The following is a 17,289-nucleotide window of genomic DNA, read 5'->3' on the forward strand; positions in this document are numbered from 1 at the left end:
TGTTCCACGTTGGTTGTTCCTATATTGGTAGGGGTATACACTGGGTTGCAACAGAAATTTAAATCAAAAATCAAAAATGTAAATACTACCCCCTACCTCCTACCTTTTATTTGTATTAGACACTGCCCGTCCATTAGTACTCAGACCGCGTGGCCTAATGGATAAGGCGTCTGACTTCGGATCAGAAGATTGAGGGTTCGAGTCCCTTCGTGGTCGCTTTTTTCCTTTTGTCTTTTACATTTAACTTGTGTTTTGGTAAGTTTTGTGATCAGGTAAAATCGTGCTTGACAACAAGCTGTTATTGTCAAATCACCTTCCAATAAATCGCTAAAAAAGAAGAAGAATAATAAAAAAAAACTCGCCCTCTAAGATTATGATCCCCTAACTATAAGTTACGTAGCTTGCTAGCTTGAGCAAAAAGTAGCTGCACGTATTTCATACGAAATACGATTTTTTCCTTTTAGAACTTAATTAAGGCTACCTTTAAGACAGACCGCAAGTTTCAGTTGTACACACACAAAACGGAGTAATTACAACAAACCGTTGAAGTTCAAGGATCACATTCTGGCATGAAAACGTATGGAACGAAAACCCAATACATAATCGACGTTACATAAATCGTAATTGTGGCCATCGTTATGTGATTTCATCTTGAAATTTCCAACAATGTTGAAATTACGATGTGAGCAGAGTGGCGCAGCGGAAGCGTGCTGGGCCCATAACCCAGAGGTCGATGGATCGAAACCATCCTCTGCTATTTTTTATTTTTCCTTCTCGCGAAATGTTCTTCCTCTTTTGGCTAATCTCACTGTTCAGAATTTAAAATAAGACACATTCGATTTTCGATATTTCTGTTTCACTATCTGTAGTTTTTGCTCTTCCTGTCAGCAATTCATGTTTAAAAGTAGCACTACCTGAAAAACACATGATGTTTTGTATGACAGTTGAAAGTGTGAACTGGTGGGGTTGGAGTAGTGCTTGAGGGATTGTAAAAGAGTGCAATGACTGGCACAGGATGAAATAACAGTGATGATTTCATCTTCTTCACTCCATAAAATACATGGCTTTGTTTCTTTTCATATTTATTGTTCATATAATACTTTTTTGTATGGTTCAACAGCATAAAAGGTGAGCTTCAAAATATGTTCTGCTTTATTTTATTCAACGGAGCATTAGAGGCAATAAATAAACAAGTCATGCGTCACCACAGATATGAAAATCATGAAACCTGGAAACATTTGTCAGTCAAAATCCACTCGTCTGCTGTGCTTGGTAGCTGAATGGATTTTCTTCTGTTTGAGTCGCTCCTTGTCCCTCTTCTCTAACCTGCACGACACATTTCACATTAGACTTACTCATGATACATAATGATCACGCTGGACCGATAAACGGCGTGTGCTTCTACCTGGCTTCCCTCAGAGCTATGTCTTCGGCTGTTGGCTCATGGGGCTTCTCACTGGCCTCGGCTATGATGGCAGAAATCTTCTGTATGCAGTCGGAGAGGTTTCGCTGCTGACTCCTGCTCATCTCTGAGGTCACCAGCAGCTCCCCGGCCTTATTGATGCGGGTTTTGTTCTGTGCCGTTTGTTTTATAGAGTACAGGGAAAAAAAGATGTACAAGCACATAACTAAAAAATGTTCTATCAACTGTGATGTGTGAGTTCAATTTTTATTTATTTATTTTAAATCGTCATCGACAAGTCAGACTGACCTTTTGAAGGATTTTTTGTCGAACATCCTCAGGGATCCAGTCTGCCGTGTGCAGATGGAATCGGACTTCTGCTTTTGTGCTAACTGTGGATGGAGAATCAGAGATTTAAGATGCAATTTCAGCAGATCGACAACCCCTGCCATAAAGATATTTAATCTTCACTCTCAGAAAATGGTTAGTCAGCTGTTTTAGTTTAGTTTTTTTTTTTAAATCACATGATGACTATTTTATTTAACAGCAGAACATGTCAGCTTTGTAAAACATACCGCAAGGAAATTAAATGCAGTTGAAGGTAATATGTGTTTGGGTCTAAAAGAAGTCTAAAAATGCAAATTAATGAGAGTGCTTGTAGACCTTGAGGAGCTGTTGCACCTGGAAACATGGTCCATGGTACTAAGAGAGCAGTCAATGGAAACAAGGGAGGGGACTATAAACCTCCTTCAAAATTAAATCAAATGAAAAAATACATTATTCACCCCAAAGGGGAATTACCGGTACATGTATCATATTTATTGAATCTGCAAAAACTGTGTCTAAAATTTGGAGCAAGTACAAACAAAATGGGAAGGTTGTAAAAGGGAGACATGCAGAAAGATTGAAATAGAGTTTACGAGCAAACTGTGAGAATTTACGTCCACAGCTAACACCTAAACAGGAGAAAACAAGGTCACAGTGGGCTGAAGAGAAGCTGTCACGGACTGAGGCGGACTGGACGGAAGCGACATTCAGAGATGAATCACCAATCTGCATCGAAGAGGGAGATTATGCTGGAACTTTAGTTTGGTGCAGGTCCAGTGAAACATGGAAAGATGACTGCCTGAAGAAAACTAGCACATTTCCACCATTGTTGACAATATGGGGTTGATGTCAGGTAAAGGACCAGCGGAGACGGCAGCCATGACCTCTGAAATAGATGTACAATAAAACTCTGGACACCTTAATCATTCAATCTATCAAAAGGTTTGTTGATGCTGAGGAAATACTTAAATCAAACTGAAAATTAAAAAACAAAGCGGTCTATGACAAGGCTCCATGCAAAACACCTCTTGTGTTTGTTGTTGTGTATCGTCCACCTGGCCGTTATTCTGAGTTTCTGTCTGAATTCTCAGAGTTTTTATCCCAGTTAGTGCTGAGTACAGATAAAGTCATTGTAGTGGGTGACTTTAATATTCATGTAGATGTTGAAAATGACAGCCTAAATATTAACTTTAATTCTATATTAGACTCTATTGGATTTTCTCAAAGTGTTCACAGACCTACTCACTGCCTTAATCATACCATTGCCCTTGCATTATGGCATTGAGAGTGAACAGTTAACAGTGTTCCCTCATAACCCTGTCTTGTCTGACCATTTTTTAATAACTTTTGAATTTACATTACTTGACTACACGGTTTCTGAGAAGAATTCTACATATAGAAGGTGTCTGTCAGAGAATGCTGTAACCAGATTTAAAGAGTTGATTTCATCATCCTTTTCTTCACTGCCATGTGCAGATATGACAGAGGACGGCAACCTAAATTTTACTCCTGTAGAACTTGACTCTCTTGTTGACAGCACTACAGCTTCAATGCATACAACACTGGACAATGTTGCCCCTCTGAAAAGGAAGGTAATCAGTCAGAAGAGGATGGCTCCTTGGTATAATTCACAGCTGCGTGCGTTAAAGCAGACTGCAAGAAAGCTGGAGAGACAGTGGCGTTCCTCTAATTTAGAAGAGTCTCAATTAGTCTGGAAAGATAGTTTAATAACGTATAAGAAAGCACTTCGTAAAGCTAGAATTGCTTATTATTCATTATTGATAGAACAGAATAAGAATAATCCCAGGTTTCTTTTCAGCACTGTTGCCAGGCTGACAAAGAGTCCGAGCTCTGTTGAGCCATGTATTCCTTTAACTCTCAGCAGTGATGATTTCATGAGATTCTTCATCAATAAAATTGTTTCTATCAGAGAGAAGATTAATGGAATCCTTCCCATTATTATGACTGATGTATCATCAAGTAGAGCAGCTTTAGAAGTATCTTTCGAACCTGAATTATATCTAGACAGCTTCTGTCCAGTTGATCTTTCTGAGCTAACAACAGCAATAGTCTCTTCTAAACCATCAACTTGTATGTTAGACCCAATCCCAACCAGACTGTTCAAGGAGGTTTTCCCCTTAATTGACACTTCCATATTGGATTTGATCAATCAGTCTTTGTTGATAGGATATGTACCTCAGACTTTTAAGGTTGCTGTAATTAAACCTTTACTTAAAAAACCTACTCTTGATTCAGAAGTGTTGGCTAATTATCGACCTATATCCAATCTCCCTTTTTTGTCCAAAGTTCTTGAAGAAATAGTTGCAGTTCAACTTTGTGATCATTTACATAGAAATAATCTGTTTGAAGAGTTTCAGTCAGGATTCAGAGTGCATCATAGCACAGAAACAGCACTGGTGAAAGTTACCAATGATCTCCTGTTAGCCTTTGATAGCGGACTTGTTTCTGTGCTTGTCCTGTTGGATCTCAGTGCTGCATTTGATACGATCGATCACAGCATTCTGTTACAGAGACTTGAACATGTTATTGGGATTAAAGGAACTGCATTAGGCTGGTTTAAGTCATATTTATCTGGTAGATTCCAGTTTGTTCTTGTAAATGAAGAATCTTCCTCACACGTTGAAGTAAGTCATGGAGTTCCTCAGGGTTCTGTGCTTGGACCGATTCTTTTTACTTTATACATGCTTCCATTAGGTAACATTATCAGACAGCATGGCATAAATTTCCATTGTTATGCTGATGATACTCAGCTGTACTTATCTATGAAACCAGATGAAACCAACAGGTTGGTCAGACTACAAGCCTGTCTTAAAGACATAAAGACCTGGATGACTCAGAACTGTCTGCTTTTAAATTCAGACAAAACTGAAGTTGTTCTCTTTGGACCTGAGCGCTTCAGGGAGAAATTGTCTAGTTATATAGTTACTCTAGATGGTATTTCCTTGGCTTCTAGTTCTACAGTGAAGAACCTTGGAGTTATTTTTGACCAGAATTTATCATTTGACGCACATATAAAACTGGTTTCTAGGACTGCCTTCTTTCACCTTCGTAATATTGCTAAAATCAGGAACATCCTGTCCCAGGGTGATGCAGAGAAACTAGTTCATGCATTTGTTACTTCAAGATTGGACAACTGTAATTCCTTATTATTGGGCTGTCCCACATATTCTCTGAAAAGCCTCCAGCTGATCCAAAATGCTGCAGCCAGAGTTCTGATGAGAACTAACAGGAGAGATCATGTTTCTCCAGTTTTAGCTTCTCTTCATTGGCTCCCTGTTAAATTCAGAATAGAATTTAAGATTCTTCTCCTCACATATAAAGCTCTTAATGACCGAGCTCCATCATATCTTAAAGATCTCATTGTAAGATATTTTCCTAACAGAGCACTTCGCTCCCAAACTGCAGGTTTACTTGTTGTTCCCAGAGTTTCTAAAAGTAGAATGGGAGGCAGAGCCTTCAGTTATCAGGCCCCTCTCTTGTGGAATAAGCTGCCAGTAAATGTCCGGGAAGCAGACACCCTTTCCACTTTTAAGATTAGGCTTAAAACTTTCCTTTTCGATAAAGCTTATAGTTAGGGATGGCTCAGGTAATCCTGAAACATCCCATAGTTAAGCTGCTATAGGCTTAGACTGCTGGGGGACGTCATCTGTCACACCTTTGCTCACTTTGCTCTCTTTTTCCCCCTGTTTAATTTCACAATTGATTTTATGTACATGTGACATTATTGTGGTTATTAACGTATGTTTCCCTGTTCCAACAGATATCCTTTGAATGGCGTTATGGTGTGTCCCCCCCCCCCCTTTCCCTCTTTTCTAGACAAGTTTCGGTGCAATCTGTTGGTTTCCTTAGCTAGGATATTAATTTTTTGAATTGGCTCTATATGAATTAATTGGTTTATGATTACAATGAATTGAATTCCAATTGGCTTGACTTGGACTATACTACTTAAGTGCCTTGAGATGACAATTGTTGTAATCTGGCGCTATATAAATAAAATTGAATTGAATTGAATTGAATTGAAAGCTGATCTGTCAACGATGATACAAAAAAAGAAGAAAAGAATGGAGAATGTTGATTTTCGTTAGCGAAGTCTGTTCCTGAAGAGATTAAAGTTGTCATAAAAATGCCATGTTAACTAAAAACTGTGTTGTGTCGCTCCTCCTAAATAAAACTGCTAAATTCACACCCTCCAAGGTTGACCTGATAGTCATTTTAAACAAAAATAGAGACCGAGGCAGTGACTGTACAACGATTTGATCACCTTTATTGACATGCTGACCACCGGGACCACTGCTTCTGCTATAGGACACCGTCAGACGGTCTACCACCCAAAAGAAAAAGATATTCATAATGAAATATTAAATGCCAAAAAGTATTTACTGAATCACCTTTTCAATATATATATATATATGTGTGTGTATGTGTGTTTACCTATTGGAATGTGCACCTGGGGGTCCTGTGAAAGTCAGGACAAACAACGTGTTTAATACAGTGCTGCTTGTAATTGAGTTTGGCTTTACATCGCATTTGCATTTGTTTGGCGTATATTTCACTGACCTGTGTGTCTGCTCTTCGGCTCCCAAAACAAGCCTTCGAGAAAGTGTTGTTAAATAATGGTAAAGAAACACTCCTGAGTTCACCAAGATGTGGAATCAGGTTTATCCCTGTTCTACCATAAAATAAACACGAACGTCGTGCGATGCGTGCCGCCATGTTGGATTGACGTCGCTATGACGAGTGAAGACACGTTCAGGGTCCAACTCCTGCAATTTCCATGCCGTTAATAAGGAAAAAGTATAGATTCGCGTGACGCATTAATTTACCATGCTTACAAAATTAAAAAAAATTAAAAATGCAGGTTCCACCGAGATTTGAACTCGGATCGCTGGATTCAGAGTCCAGAGTGCTAACCATTACACCATGGAACCGTATAAGCATCTCATTGTAACTATATGATAGATATTCTGCGACAAGCTACCAAAAAACGATTTTTTCCATTTTGCGGTGAATACAACATCATTCAATCCTATTCTATACGATTTTGAAGGAGACCAAGTTTTTTATTATTTCCCTAAGGAATAGTGAAAAGTGGTGAATAAAATTGTCTTTAAGCTATCTAAAGGGGGCACTGTGATGATATCATGGACATTAAAACTCGAGCAGGGGAGAAATGAAACCGGAACTCTTGTTTTATAGTCGTCGTTGCAGTGGGAAGAAATATAATAACGGAAACCTCAACTGCTCTGGAAAAACAAAACAGAAGCCTTACGTGTTTTTACATGTTATTTTGATCCGTGACATTACAAAGAAACGCGATGTTATTGGATGATGTGTTGATATATTAGTAGCTAAGTAGTATTCACGTTCATCACACGGAATTTGGAACAATTTTTCGAAAGATATTCTTTTAGCAAGACAGCTAAGGTTAGAAGCTAATCATTAACACAGCGGTACATGTTTTCTTCTAGCTGCCGTTATTCCCGTTATCAACACTATAAATCTTTGTACGAGCAGGTGGCTAACCTCAGTATTAATTTACATCACAATTATAGACTGGGGTTCCTCGCCTCACGTTACATTTGTCAACGATAGCTATCACGCCCATCGGTTGGAATATCCGCCCTTGGCTAGCGGAAATTATTTGAACTAATTACTGCAACAGAGGTAATATAATGTGACGATAACGGGTGAGGACCGTTGCCAGTTGGTGTAGGTGCTGCCTTGGCGGTGAAGTCATGTCTGACGTTATGCGTCTGTTGCTCAAGAGAATCCCACCCCATGTCACAGCCGGCTAAAAGGTTCAGTTACGGCCACTGAGGGATTTCGACGTACTTACCTGCAAAATGCCTGGAATGGTGGTGTTTGGACGGCGGTGGGGGATCGCCAGTGACGATCTCGTCTTCCCTGGCTCGTTTGAACTAATGCTCCGTGTACTTTGGTATGTTGTTTACTTCTTTGATTCTCAGAGAGCACCTTCATGACATCATCTTCACTGATTTGACATCGAAATGCAATTGTGATCTTGACTGCGATTTCTCTCCAGGTGGCTTGGCACCATGATCCTATTCACTTATCACAAGGGTCATTTTGATTGTAACGGAAAAGGAGTTCTACACAGTTACCTGGTCGGGCTTTTGGTTGTGCTCGCGCTCATCATCCTATCGCTGTGTGCCATCGTCTATGTCAGCGCTCAAGGTACCCGAGCTGTCTTGTGTTTGCTTTAAGTAGATAGTAGATGAGTAGATATGAACAACGCATATAAAGGTGGAAATGGCAAGATAATAGAGCTGCAGCGGTGGCAAAATAACAGGATATTGTGTAACGTGAAATGCAGGAAGAGTACATGACTGCTGCTCCACAACACAGATTTAAGAAGCGGGTGGGAAACTGTGCAAGTGTGCCGTTCTTTATGTGAAAACAGTTTTAAAGCTTTTTTTTCCGGTGGGCTCTTCATGTTACATATACCTTCTTTGTATAGTCCAGTGCCATTTGTGTACATTTTCTTTTGGCAATTCAATTTCCCCATCTAAGGGTGCTCTGATGAAACATTGGAATATTCTAGCCACAGGGCTACTACAGCAGCTTTTGTAACATTATTCCGCTGCAGTTTTGCAGCGGAATAATGTCAGCACGCTTATTACTTGTCTGCAGAAAAAATGTTGACATCTAAGTCATCCCACAGCTGGAATGTTAGGTCGTCGTGGGCAGTTGGACTTTTACCGACTGAATTTGTGTTTTCGTATCTCTTGTGGTTTCTGTTTATCTCGCTTTTTGTTTCCAGGGAATGTTCTCGTCTTGAGTGCAGTGATATCACTCGCAAAACGTTGACCTGTAAAATATTCTGAATACCTTTGTTAAAACTAATTTTATGATAGCAATTTCCCCTTTTCAGATTACTCAGTTTAGCCATTGAACTCAGGCCTTCTCTTGCACTTTCACCTTGTGTGACTGTTGTTGCGATAGACCTTAAGGTTTTCTCTCAAATCGCCCCAGAACCCAGAGCGCACCCATCCAAACTCCACTTCAGCTTCATTGTAGATTAATAAAACAAACAACTGTGAGTCCAGCACAAAATTCTGCCAGTGAAGGTTCAAGAATTCTTTCAATCTGACTCAGGTTTTGCTCTATTCCTTGTCTGCCGCTGTCTGATCAACAAAGCGGCGCTCTGTTCTACCCCTCCCACCCTGACTCTGTATAATCTCCCACCCTGAGTCGTCTCTTATTAGAACTCATCAAACAGGGGCACTAAATGAGGTGTTAAAGGGCCAGCAGGAAGAATCTGTCAGTCAGATTTTTTTAAATGTACCTTAGCTGTTTTGATTTAGACTTGTGAAAGAAAAGCGCATTTTCCGAAAATAAATTTCAGAACTTTTTGAGCTGTGTAGACCAAGTAGGAATCTCAACAGGCAGCAGCTGCAGTGGCACCCTTCAGAATTTCTTCATTTTCTTTTTACCTTCGTCTTTAACGCATCGTATTAAACCTGTACCCTGATTTCACAGACATCTATGATTTTCCCTCAGGTACCATTACAAACCCCGGCCCGCGGCGCTCTATGCCTGCACTGGTGTACCTCCGAGCTCTCCTCTACATCCCTGAGCTGGTGTGGGCCTGTCTGGGAGCCGTCTGGGTGTCTGATGACGGCAGAGGTTGCGATCCCGCCACAGTTGGTGCAGTCATTGCCGCAGTGGTCGCCAGGTAGCATTATTGTTACTGCTATTTTTTAAACGTATTTAATTGAATTCAGTAAAGTTTTTCTCACATCCACTCTGGTTACAACAGCTGGATCATCCTGCTGTTCACGGCGTTGGGGGTAGTTTTTGTCTTCGATCCGCTGGGCAGCCCCCGCTCTCAGTATGCCACGCTGGAGCCGCTGGGAGTGCGAGACATGGAGAGCAGTGAGGGCAGCCAGTTCCTGTCCACCGCTCGCTCCATGGCTGTGAACGTGTGGGAGAGCAGGCTGCGGCTCTGCTGCTGCTGTCTGCCGCAGGACGAAAGCCACCGAGCAGCTTTCTCCAGCATCGCACAGCTCTTCAGCAACTTCTTCTCTGTAATTGGCGAATTCTGCTTCTGTTAGATAGGGCATCAATCTGGTTTACCACTCTTACCACATCCTCTCCGTTATGATGCATATGCTGCAGGACACGGACCTGGTTCCCAGTGACATCGCAGCTGGCTTGGCTCTGCTGCACCAGGAGCAGGATAAGGTGGAGCAAAGCAGAGACCCAGACGTCATTGCTACTCATAGCCCTTCTTCTCCACTTGTAAGTCATCACTCACACAGAACAGCAGATCTCAGATTAGACAAGAAGGATGTCTTCTCATTTGCGTACACTGGCTTTTGCTATTTGAAGGGGCAAGATATGGAGACGGAGTTGGAGAAAGCGGCCCACTGCATGCAGTTTGCAGCAGCAGCTTACGGCTGGCCACTGTACATTTACTCCAACCCCTTTACCGGACCCTGCAAACTCAGCGGAGACTGGTAAGATGCTGTCTTTGGTTGGATGACTCATGTTAGGTTGAAGCCTGCCTGCAAGAAGAGTTAAAAGCTGCCCCATGTTGGCGTGACCTTAATCCAAACATGCATCTGCATGTTTTCAGCTGCAGGAGCCGCACTGCTGAGTATGACATTGTCGGGGGCGACCACCTCGACTGCCATTTCTCATCCATCCTGCAGAGCACTGGTTTGCAGTACAGAGACTTCATCTATGTCAGCTTCCACAACCAGGTAGGAGATTCAAAAGTTGGTCCCGTGTTCACACTTTGCCAGCCTTTGTGACTTAGTGATGATTATCTAATCAAACCTGGTGTGCTGCAGATCTTTGAGATCCCCTTTTTTGTGGCTCTGGATCATAAGAGAGAGGCTGTCCTGGTGGCTGTCAGAGGAACACTTTCACTGAAGGTGAGCTGGGAACCCAAACTTCAGCATCTCTAATGTTTGCGGGGAGTGACAGCTGATCTGTGCTGTCTGATCCGGTAGAGGAACTACTGTAGCTCAGATTGCTGGAGCTTACATGTTGGTACAGGTATAGGTGTCAGAACACACAGCGCATCACGGCTTGTTGCGTACGGTCCTGTGTAAACAGCAACCTGTCGAGATGACCATGCTGAACCATGTCCATGATGAAGGTTCCTTCAGTGGACAAGTGAGCAACTAAACAGGGCAGTGGAGCAATGGAAGAAGGTGGCCTGGACTCATGAATCCCATTTTGTTGTACATGGTGTGGATGGAACAGTCCTTTGTGTTGCTTAACTGTGGGAGGACTCATGGGTAATCCATTCCTGAGTTTTTTTTCTTCATCTCATGCGATGTGTATCCTGCAGGATGTCCTGACAGACCTGTCCGCGGAATGTGAGAACCTGCCTATAGAAGGAGTGTCTGGAGCCTGCTATGCTCACAAAGTGAGGCTCGCTAAACCCCGTCTGTGTCGAGGTTTGATCCAGACTCAAGTGTGTGTGTGTTTTTAACAGATAAAATGTGTCCCGCAGGGCATGTCCCAGGCAGCGGGCTACATCTACAAGAAGCTGATCAATGATGGCATCCTGAACCAGGCGTTCTCCATCGCACCGGTAGGGGGGGGGGTCTGTTTGCATTCATCCTGTGATTATAAAGAACCTCTGCTCTCTATAAACTGTGCTATAGTTTAGTTTCATAGCATGACTATATGAGGATCAAACAATTGATGATTGTTATTTTGCTGTTACTGTATGGAACAGCAAGTTTATTTGAGCTATACTGACTTCCCATAACTGACATATTGCTCCTAATCTCCTGAATATGCTGCGTGCGTGTGTCTTTCTGTGTTTGTAGGAGTATAAACTGGTCATCACTGGTCACAGTCTGGGTGCTGGCACCGCTGCACTCCTGGCTATCCTTTTGCGCAATTCCTTTCCCACCCTGCAGTGCTACTCGTTCTCGCCACCAGGGGGACTCCTGAGGTAAGGCAGAGAGTCAGAGGGCCAGAACCAAACTGTACAGAGGTCAGAGGTCGGGACTGATTTTAAACTAGTGTGGCAGTGACCAGAGAGGAGAGGCTTGCTGGTGGTTCTCTGGTTTAAAGTAAAATCAGCCAGTATGTGCAGCTTAGATAAACTAAGTTTCTGTTCTGTATTCGTCTGTTTTTCACTTCCTGACATTTGTTAATCCCTCATATGTATATCAACAGTGAAATGTTATTGTTGCCTTATTTTCTGTCCCTTACTTTCTGTGTGTGCAGTAAAGCCTTGGCTGAATACTCCAAGGACTTTGTAGTGTCAGTTGTTCTGGGAAAGGATCTGGTTCCGCGGTAAGAACGACAGAAAGCTCTTTAACTGTACATTCTGCTGTAGTCGCTCGCCTATTATCAGTGTTCACAGGGAGTCTTTAAAGGTAAATACATGTTAGTCTATTAGCAGCACTGCAGTCATGTTTTCAGAGGACAAGTACGGATGTGTTGTGGCAAACGGACTATTATAGACCACTGTGTGATGTGGACTCTATATTTGGCCCTTGCCTGTTATTTCAGGCACAGAGGAGACGACTTTAAGCGCAATCTACACACTCCTATTCTGTTCTGCTTTGCAATATTCTTTTAATCAGTCTGATTTCATTCTTGTCGCACAGATTGAGCATTCCTAACATGGAGGATCTGAAGAGAAAGATACTTAAAATAGTTTCAAACTGCAATAAACCCAAAGTAAGAACCCACTGGTGTTCACGTGTTTGTAAAGTGTCACACGTTGACGCGGTCTTGCAGTGATATTTATGTCATCCTTCTGCGTTGTAGTACCGTATCCTGCTGCAAGGGTGTTGGTACGAGCTGTTCGGAGGAGACCCGGACGATTTTCCCACCGAGATGGATAACCGGAGGGAGGAGCAGCTTAGCCAGCCACTCCTGGGGGAAGAGTCTCTGATGATTCGCCACTCATCGTCCTATCAGAGCCTGGCGTCAGATGACTCACCCGCCCACACAGCTGCGCACTTGCCTCTCTTCCTGCCTGGACGCATTCTGCACATCACAGAAGACGGGCCTTCAAGGAGGTCAGTCTGCTGATGTTTGATTTCTGATTTCACTTCAAAACAGAGTTTCTGTGATCAGGAAAACGGGGCCCACGTGGGCCCCCTAGTGGTGGTTTGAAGCAGGGTGTTTCTCATGCTTCAGTACTGGTGGAGAAAAGAAAAAGGAATGAAACAATCACGATCAAGAATTCAACATTTTGTAAATGATAAGTCAGTGAAGCACACAGATGGTGCGTAATGCTCACATTATACATTATATTATATTTATATTATTATATTTATCTTGTAATAAACTTTTAAAAAAAGGTAATTATTTAACGATGACCCTCTAATTACCTTAACACGATGAAGGCAAGCTCCTCCAAAAGCATGTCACATCCTATCAGCATCAGGATGAACGACTGAGACCAGATGACCAACAGACACTGCATCCCATCAATGCCACGACAACACACACACACACACACACACACACCAGTCTGTGCTTTCACAGTCTTAAATAATAAAAGGTTGAACCTATTAGGATATCATTAGAGATCATCTGGTCCTTACCAAGTCTTGAAATGAGGTAAATGCAACCTCAGACACAACAACACATGGCAAATGACACAATGCTACTATTGATGAAAGGAAGATTATGCCCGTGTACACTGTTTGAAGACCTAATAAGGACAAGGTGATTTTCAAAAGTTTTCTTTGAACGTCCAACTGAGAAAAATTTTGAATCGAAAGCGAACTAACCTTATTTATTGCTGCTGATCGGAAAAATCCTCGCTTTTATTCAGGAAAAAAAATGGAATGGGTCGGAGCAGGGACACGACCAACCCAGTGGCAACACGTGCAGCACTTAATGTACGCATCAGCTGACATTTCAAATGGCATCATTTTCTTCTCAGCTGACACCTCAGCTTTATCCTTCCCCCTCGATTAAATCTGCTCCGTCTAATGTGATTCGAACTGCTTTTTGGTGCCTGCGCTGAAGTCGACACTCAGTTCACGCACTTGAAATGCTCATTTGCCTCATCTGTAAACTCCAGATCCATTTGTCACCTAAGACACGGGCTGACGTCTCAGCTCTTGTAGTGCAGAAAAAGTAATGGCAGAGAGATTTCAATGGCTTACATCATAAAAGAAAAAAAAATACATCAAACATGCAGCATGTGTGTCAGTTCTCTCTGTGGCTATATGAACATGCACAGCAATATTCAGGCTACTGACTTTGATCTAAAGAAGACAATATTCGGATTATGACGTGTGCCTGAATGTTACAAAGCAAAGTCTGATTTATAAGCAATGGCCTCATTGCATCCCCATATGTCTATGTATTATCCACAAGTGCCCTCTGAGTGGCAAAAGATTCAATATGGCCGCCATGCTATATGACCTTAGATCAAAGGCTTTTGGTTTCCACTGGGATCTTTGCGATCCACTGAAGAATTCTGTCGGTATTTGTGAAAATGTTTTGGCTCAGCCACGAGAGTGAAAGACTCAATCTGAAAATATTTGGAGTCCTCTTTAAATGTTACTTCACTCTCTGTCACTTCAGAATGCAACGATGAGTGTTGCTCCGACATTGTCACGACTCGCTAACGTCCAACCCTCATCTGTAATGCCGAACCAAAGAAGCGTTGCACGTTATTCTTTTATTTTTTTCCTTTTTATCACACTTACATTGTTTGTAAAAGGAAATTGCTAAATAGCCTTTTTAGTTTAGTTGAAATTGATTGTTTTGACTGCAAAGTGAACATACCAGACTCGCACTGTTTACTCCAAATCCAAGTTTCCGAGCCTGAATTCCAGTATCCTTCATGAACAGCAGAAATCCATATTTTGTAAAAATAAAATCCGACTACCTTCTGAATCAGACGGTTCAGTCGAATGGGCGGCAACTCTTCGGTTTAACTCAGTTCAATTCAATCTTATTTATATAGCAGCAAATGTCAACTCAATGTCACTTCAAAGATACAGTCCAATTCAAGCCAATTAGAATCTAATTCATTGTAATATGATAATAATCCAGTCAAATCCAATTAATGAAATTCCAAATGGGTGCAATTCATACAGTCAGTTTTTTTATAAAGTAGCCTAACAAAGGAAACTCTTCGATCCAATCTCCCGTCCTGAGCGTGCACGAGGCGACTGTGGAAAGAAAAAACTCCCTTTTAACCGGAAGAAACCTCCATGAGAACCAGAGCCAGGAAGGGGGCCATCTGCTTCGACAAGCTGGGGGCCAAGAGGACATGAAAGAGGGGACAACAAGCACCAGGACACCAGGCCGGGGATACCTGCTGAGAAAGAGACAACAATAATGTCACATGTGCATGGAGAGGTGCATCATGGGAGGTCCTCCAGCAGTCTAGACCTAAAGCAGCATAACTATGGGATGTTTCAGGGTCACCTGAGCCATCCCTAACGATAAGCTTTATCAAAAAGGGAAGTTAGAGAGGGTGTCTGCTGACAATAACTATGTTATCAAAATCTGAAAATTGTTTTGGGTAAATTAATTACAATCAAATGGGGCGGCAGGAAACTTTCAACATTGTACAAAAACCATCTTCATTCAATTCCGTTTTGATTTTTTTTTTATTAGCTGACATCAAATCATGATCTTATGCGTTCATTTCGTTCTTTAAATATGATGATCGCTATGCCCAATGTATCACACCTCCCATCAGAAGGCGCCTCCTTGCTTTATTTATCGCTTACTCAGAATAGAATTTGACTTAAGGCCACAATAAAGGGCTGTCGACGTGACAGTGTGTTATTCAGAGTAAGGTCTGAGTATCGCTGCACGTGTTCAGTGCACGTCGCCAGTCACAAACCACAGTTAAGCAGAATTTGCAGCTTGTGGCAGAGTTAATCGTGGCTCCTAACTTTTGTTGAGGATCACCTCATTTATTTCTTTTAAATAGCATCTCATTAGTGCGACGGGTTTATTTTCAGACAGATTTGAAATGGTACACATGTGATATGGTAAGCAACGGCACAATATGAAGATTAGACTTCGTCTTCTTTTCCCTACAGAACCCTGTCAAGCACGTTTGACCCTAACCCTGAAAATCTGGTCGGTTAGTCTGATAAATTGTGTACTTTTGGTGATTTAAAAAAAACCCAAAACATTAAAGGGTCAATTCAAAGGCTACATCTTAAGACTTCCCTCTTCTTGCATTTTGTCTGCCACCTTAATAGTCGACGTTTTGTCAGGTGTTTCAGCAGCTAGCGCACCTTTTTTCAGGAAAGTGTCATAGAGCTGTGACATAGACTGAACACTCAGTTACTTCCTGCCTTTTTTATTTTTCTTTCTTTCCCCTCAGATCCTGTTTCTCTCAGGTCCGGTACCGTGTGGAATGGTCCAACGAAATGGCGTTCAGGAGTATTTTGATCAGCCCCAGGATGCTTTCGGATCACATGCCCGACGCCGTGCTCAGAGCGCTCAACAGTCTGACCAGCGACAGGCCCTTCTCACTCTGCCCCTCATCTTCAAACAACAGCCAGCACAATGTAATCTGAGATGTGCTGCAGAGACTCACTTCCTGCTCCCAGACTCCACGGAATATCGAGCCAGCTTCTGTTTGTGTCTGATCCGGGACAATTTCAACTACTTCGCTTGGCCTGTAATCCCAACCGTCCCTTCTACATTTTGGTCCCCACGCCTGACCGTTAGGCTTCTCAAGCATACAAACATTTGTACCTGATTGTAATACTGATGGAAGACACGAAACTGTGGAGGTTTGCCACTGTGATTGCCAAGAATGAGTCTGATTTGAGCGAGAAACACGCGGGGAGCGCTGGGGCTCATTTGTTCAGTTGCACTTTTAATTATTTCCTCCAAAAAAAAAAGACAAAGAGGTTTATTTAGCCTTTTAGTTACTCTATGAGCAACTTTATGCCATGATCTTTGAATGTGTTTCGCCGTGATGTCGGTGTTGGATGTTTTGTGCTGTGTGAGTGGTGTATGGTTGGTAAAGGCTGCCTCCCTCTGCAAGCTTGGGTTTTGTTTTGTTTTTTTTGAGAGTGAATTAAGAGCAGTCTGACTGACGGAAAGGATAAGTTTAACTTCAAAAAGGTGGTTGTGTAGTAATTGTAGTCACCGTGTCTTGTGTTTTATTGTCTTGAGTCAAGCAGGGTGAACAGTGCCTATGCATTTAGGTAGAGCGAGACGATGGCATTACCTTACAGAAAGGCGGTTCTGCCATTTGAATAGTGCATGGTGTTGTTATGGCACAAACATGACAGTCATGAGAGATGCGTGTACATAAATAATATAAAAAAAAAAGAGTGTTCTTATACATTTTGTGGTTATCTGTTTACATGCCATGGATAATCTTCTCCAGGTAATCTATAACGTTAAAATTTGAATCAACTGATGCCTGCTGGAAGTATTTCACACCCTCATATGAATGCATTTGACCCCTTGGTGCAAATAAAAGCATTTGTGAGCTACGTTCATCCCTCCCTTCCTTTAAGTCCTCTGAAATGACAATAACAGAAGTCCATTAGCTTAAAGGAAACGATGAGTCTGTTTACTGAACCTATATGAGT

The 17,289-nt window shown here is 42.0% G+C and overlaps 2 protein-coding genes and 3 non-coding genes across 5 annotated transcripts; 3 read left to right on the forward strand and 2 right to left on the reverse strand.

Moving 5' to 3' along the window:
- Positions 1–143: 143 nt before the first annotated feature.
- Positions 144–216, forward strand: trnar-ucg (transfer RNA arginine (anticodon UCG)). Its single transcript has one exon. It is a non-coding gene; the product is annotated as a tRNA-Arg (tRNA).
- Positions 217–685: 469 nt separating this feature from the next.
- Positions 686–757, forward strand: trnam-cau (transfer RNA methionine (anticodon CAU)). The gene has a single exon. It is a non-coding gene; the product is annotated as a tRNA-Met (tRNA).
- Positions 758–1,143: 386 nt separating this feature from the next.
- Positions 1,144–6,477, reverse strand: mrpl58 (mitochondrial ribosomal protein L58). The gene is made up of 6 exons (XM_072373121.1): positions 6,308–6,477; positions 6,182–6,206; positions 6,012–6,071; positions 1,712–1,794; positions 1,406–1,575; positions 1,144–1,326 (listed from the first exon to the last, which is right to left on the reverse strand). Exons 1-6 carry the CDS (start codon positions 6,461–6,463, stop codon positions 1,242–1,244), a joined length of 579 nt encoding a protein of 192 aa, XP_072229222.1. The 5' UTR covers positions 6,464–6,477; the 3' UTR covers positions 1,144–1,241.
- A 129-nt stretch (positions 6,478–6,606) lies between these two features.
- Positions 6,607–6,678, reverse strand: trnaq-cug (transfer RNA glutamine (anticodon CUG)). Its single transcript has one exon. It is a non-coding gene; the product is annotated as a tRNA-Gln (tRNA).
- A 277-nt stretch (positions 6,679–6,955) lies between these two features.
- On the forward strand, positions 6,956–17,191 carry daglb (diacylglycerol lipase, beta). The gene is made up of 15 exons (XM_072373059.1): positions 6,956–7,688; positions 7,794–7,945; positions 9,272–9,446; positions 9,531–9,798; positions 9,890–10,012; positions 10,103–10,230; positions 10,350–10,476; positions 10,567–10,650; positions 11,073–11,150; positions 11,238–11,318; positions 11,560–11,687; positions 11,966–12,034; positions 12,352–12,424; positions 12,515–12,768; positions 16,062–17,191. Exons 1-15 carry the CDS (start codon positions 7,594–7,596, stop codon positions 16,255–16,257), a joined length of 2,031 nt encoding a protein of 676 aa, XP_072229160.1. The 5' UTR covers positions 6,956–7,593; the 3' UTR covers positions 16,258–17,191.
- The last annotated feature ends 98 nt before the right edge of the window (positions 17,192–17,289 follow it).

The sequence above is a fragment of the Leuresthes tenuis genome, unplaced genomic scaffold, assembly GCF_036924035.1.
Source record: "Leuresthes tenuis unplaced genomic scaffold, fLeuTen1.0.hap1 SCAF_20, whole genome shotgun sequence".
In the NCBI taxonomy this organism is placed as follows: Eukaryota; Metazoa; Chordata; class Actinopteri; order Atheriniformes; family Atherinopsidae; genus Leuresthes; species Leuresthes tenuis.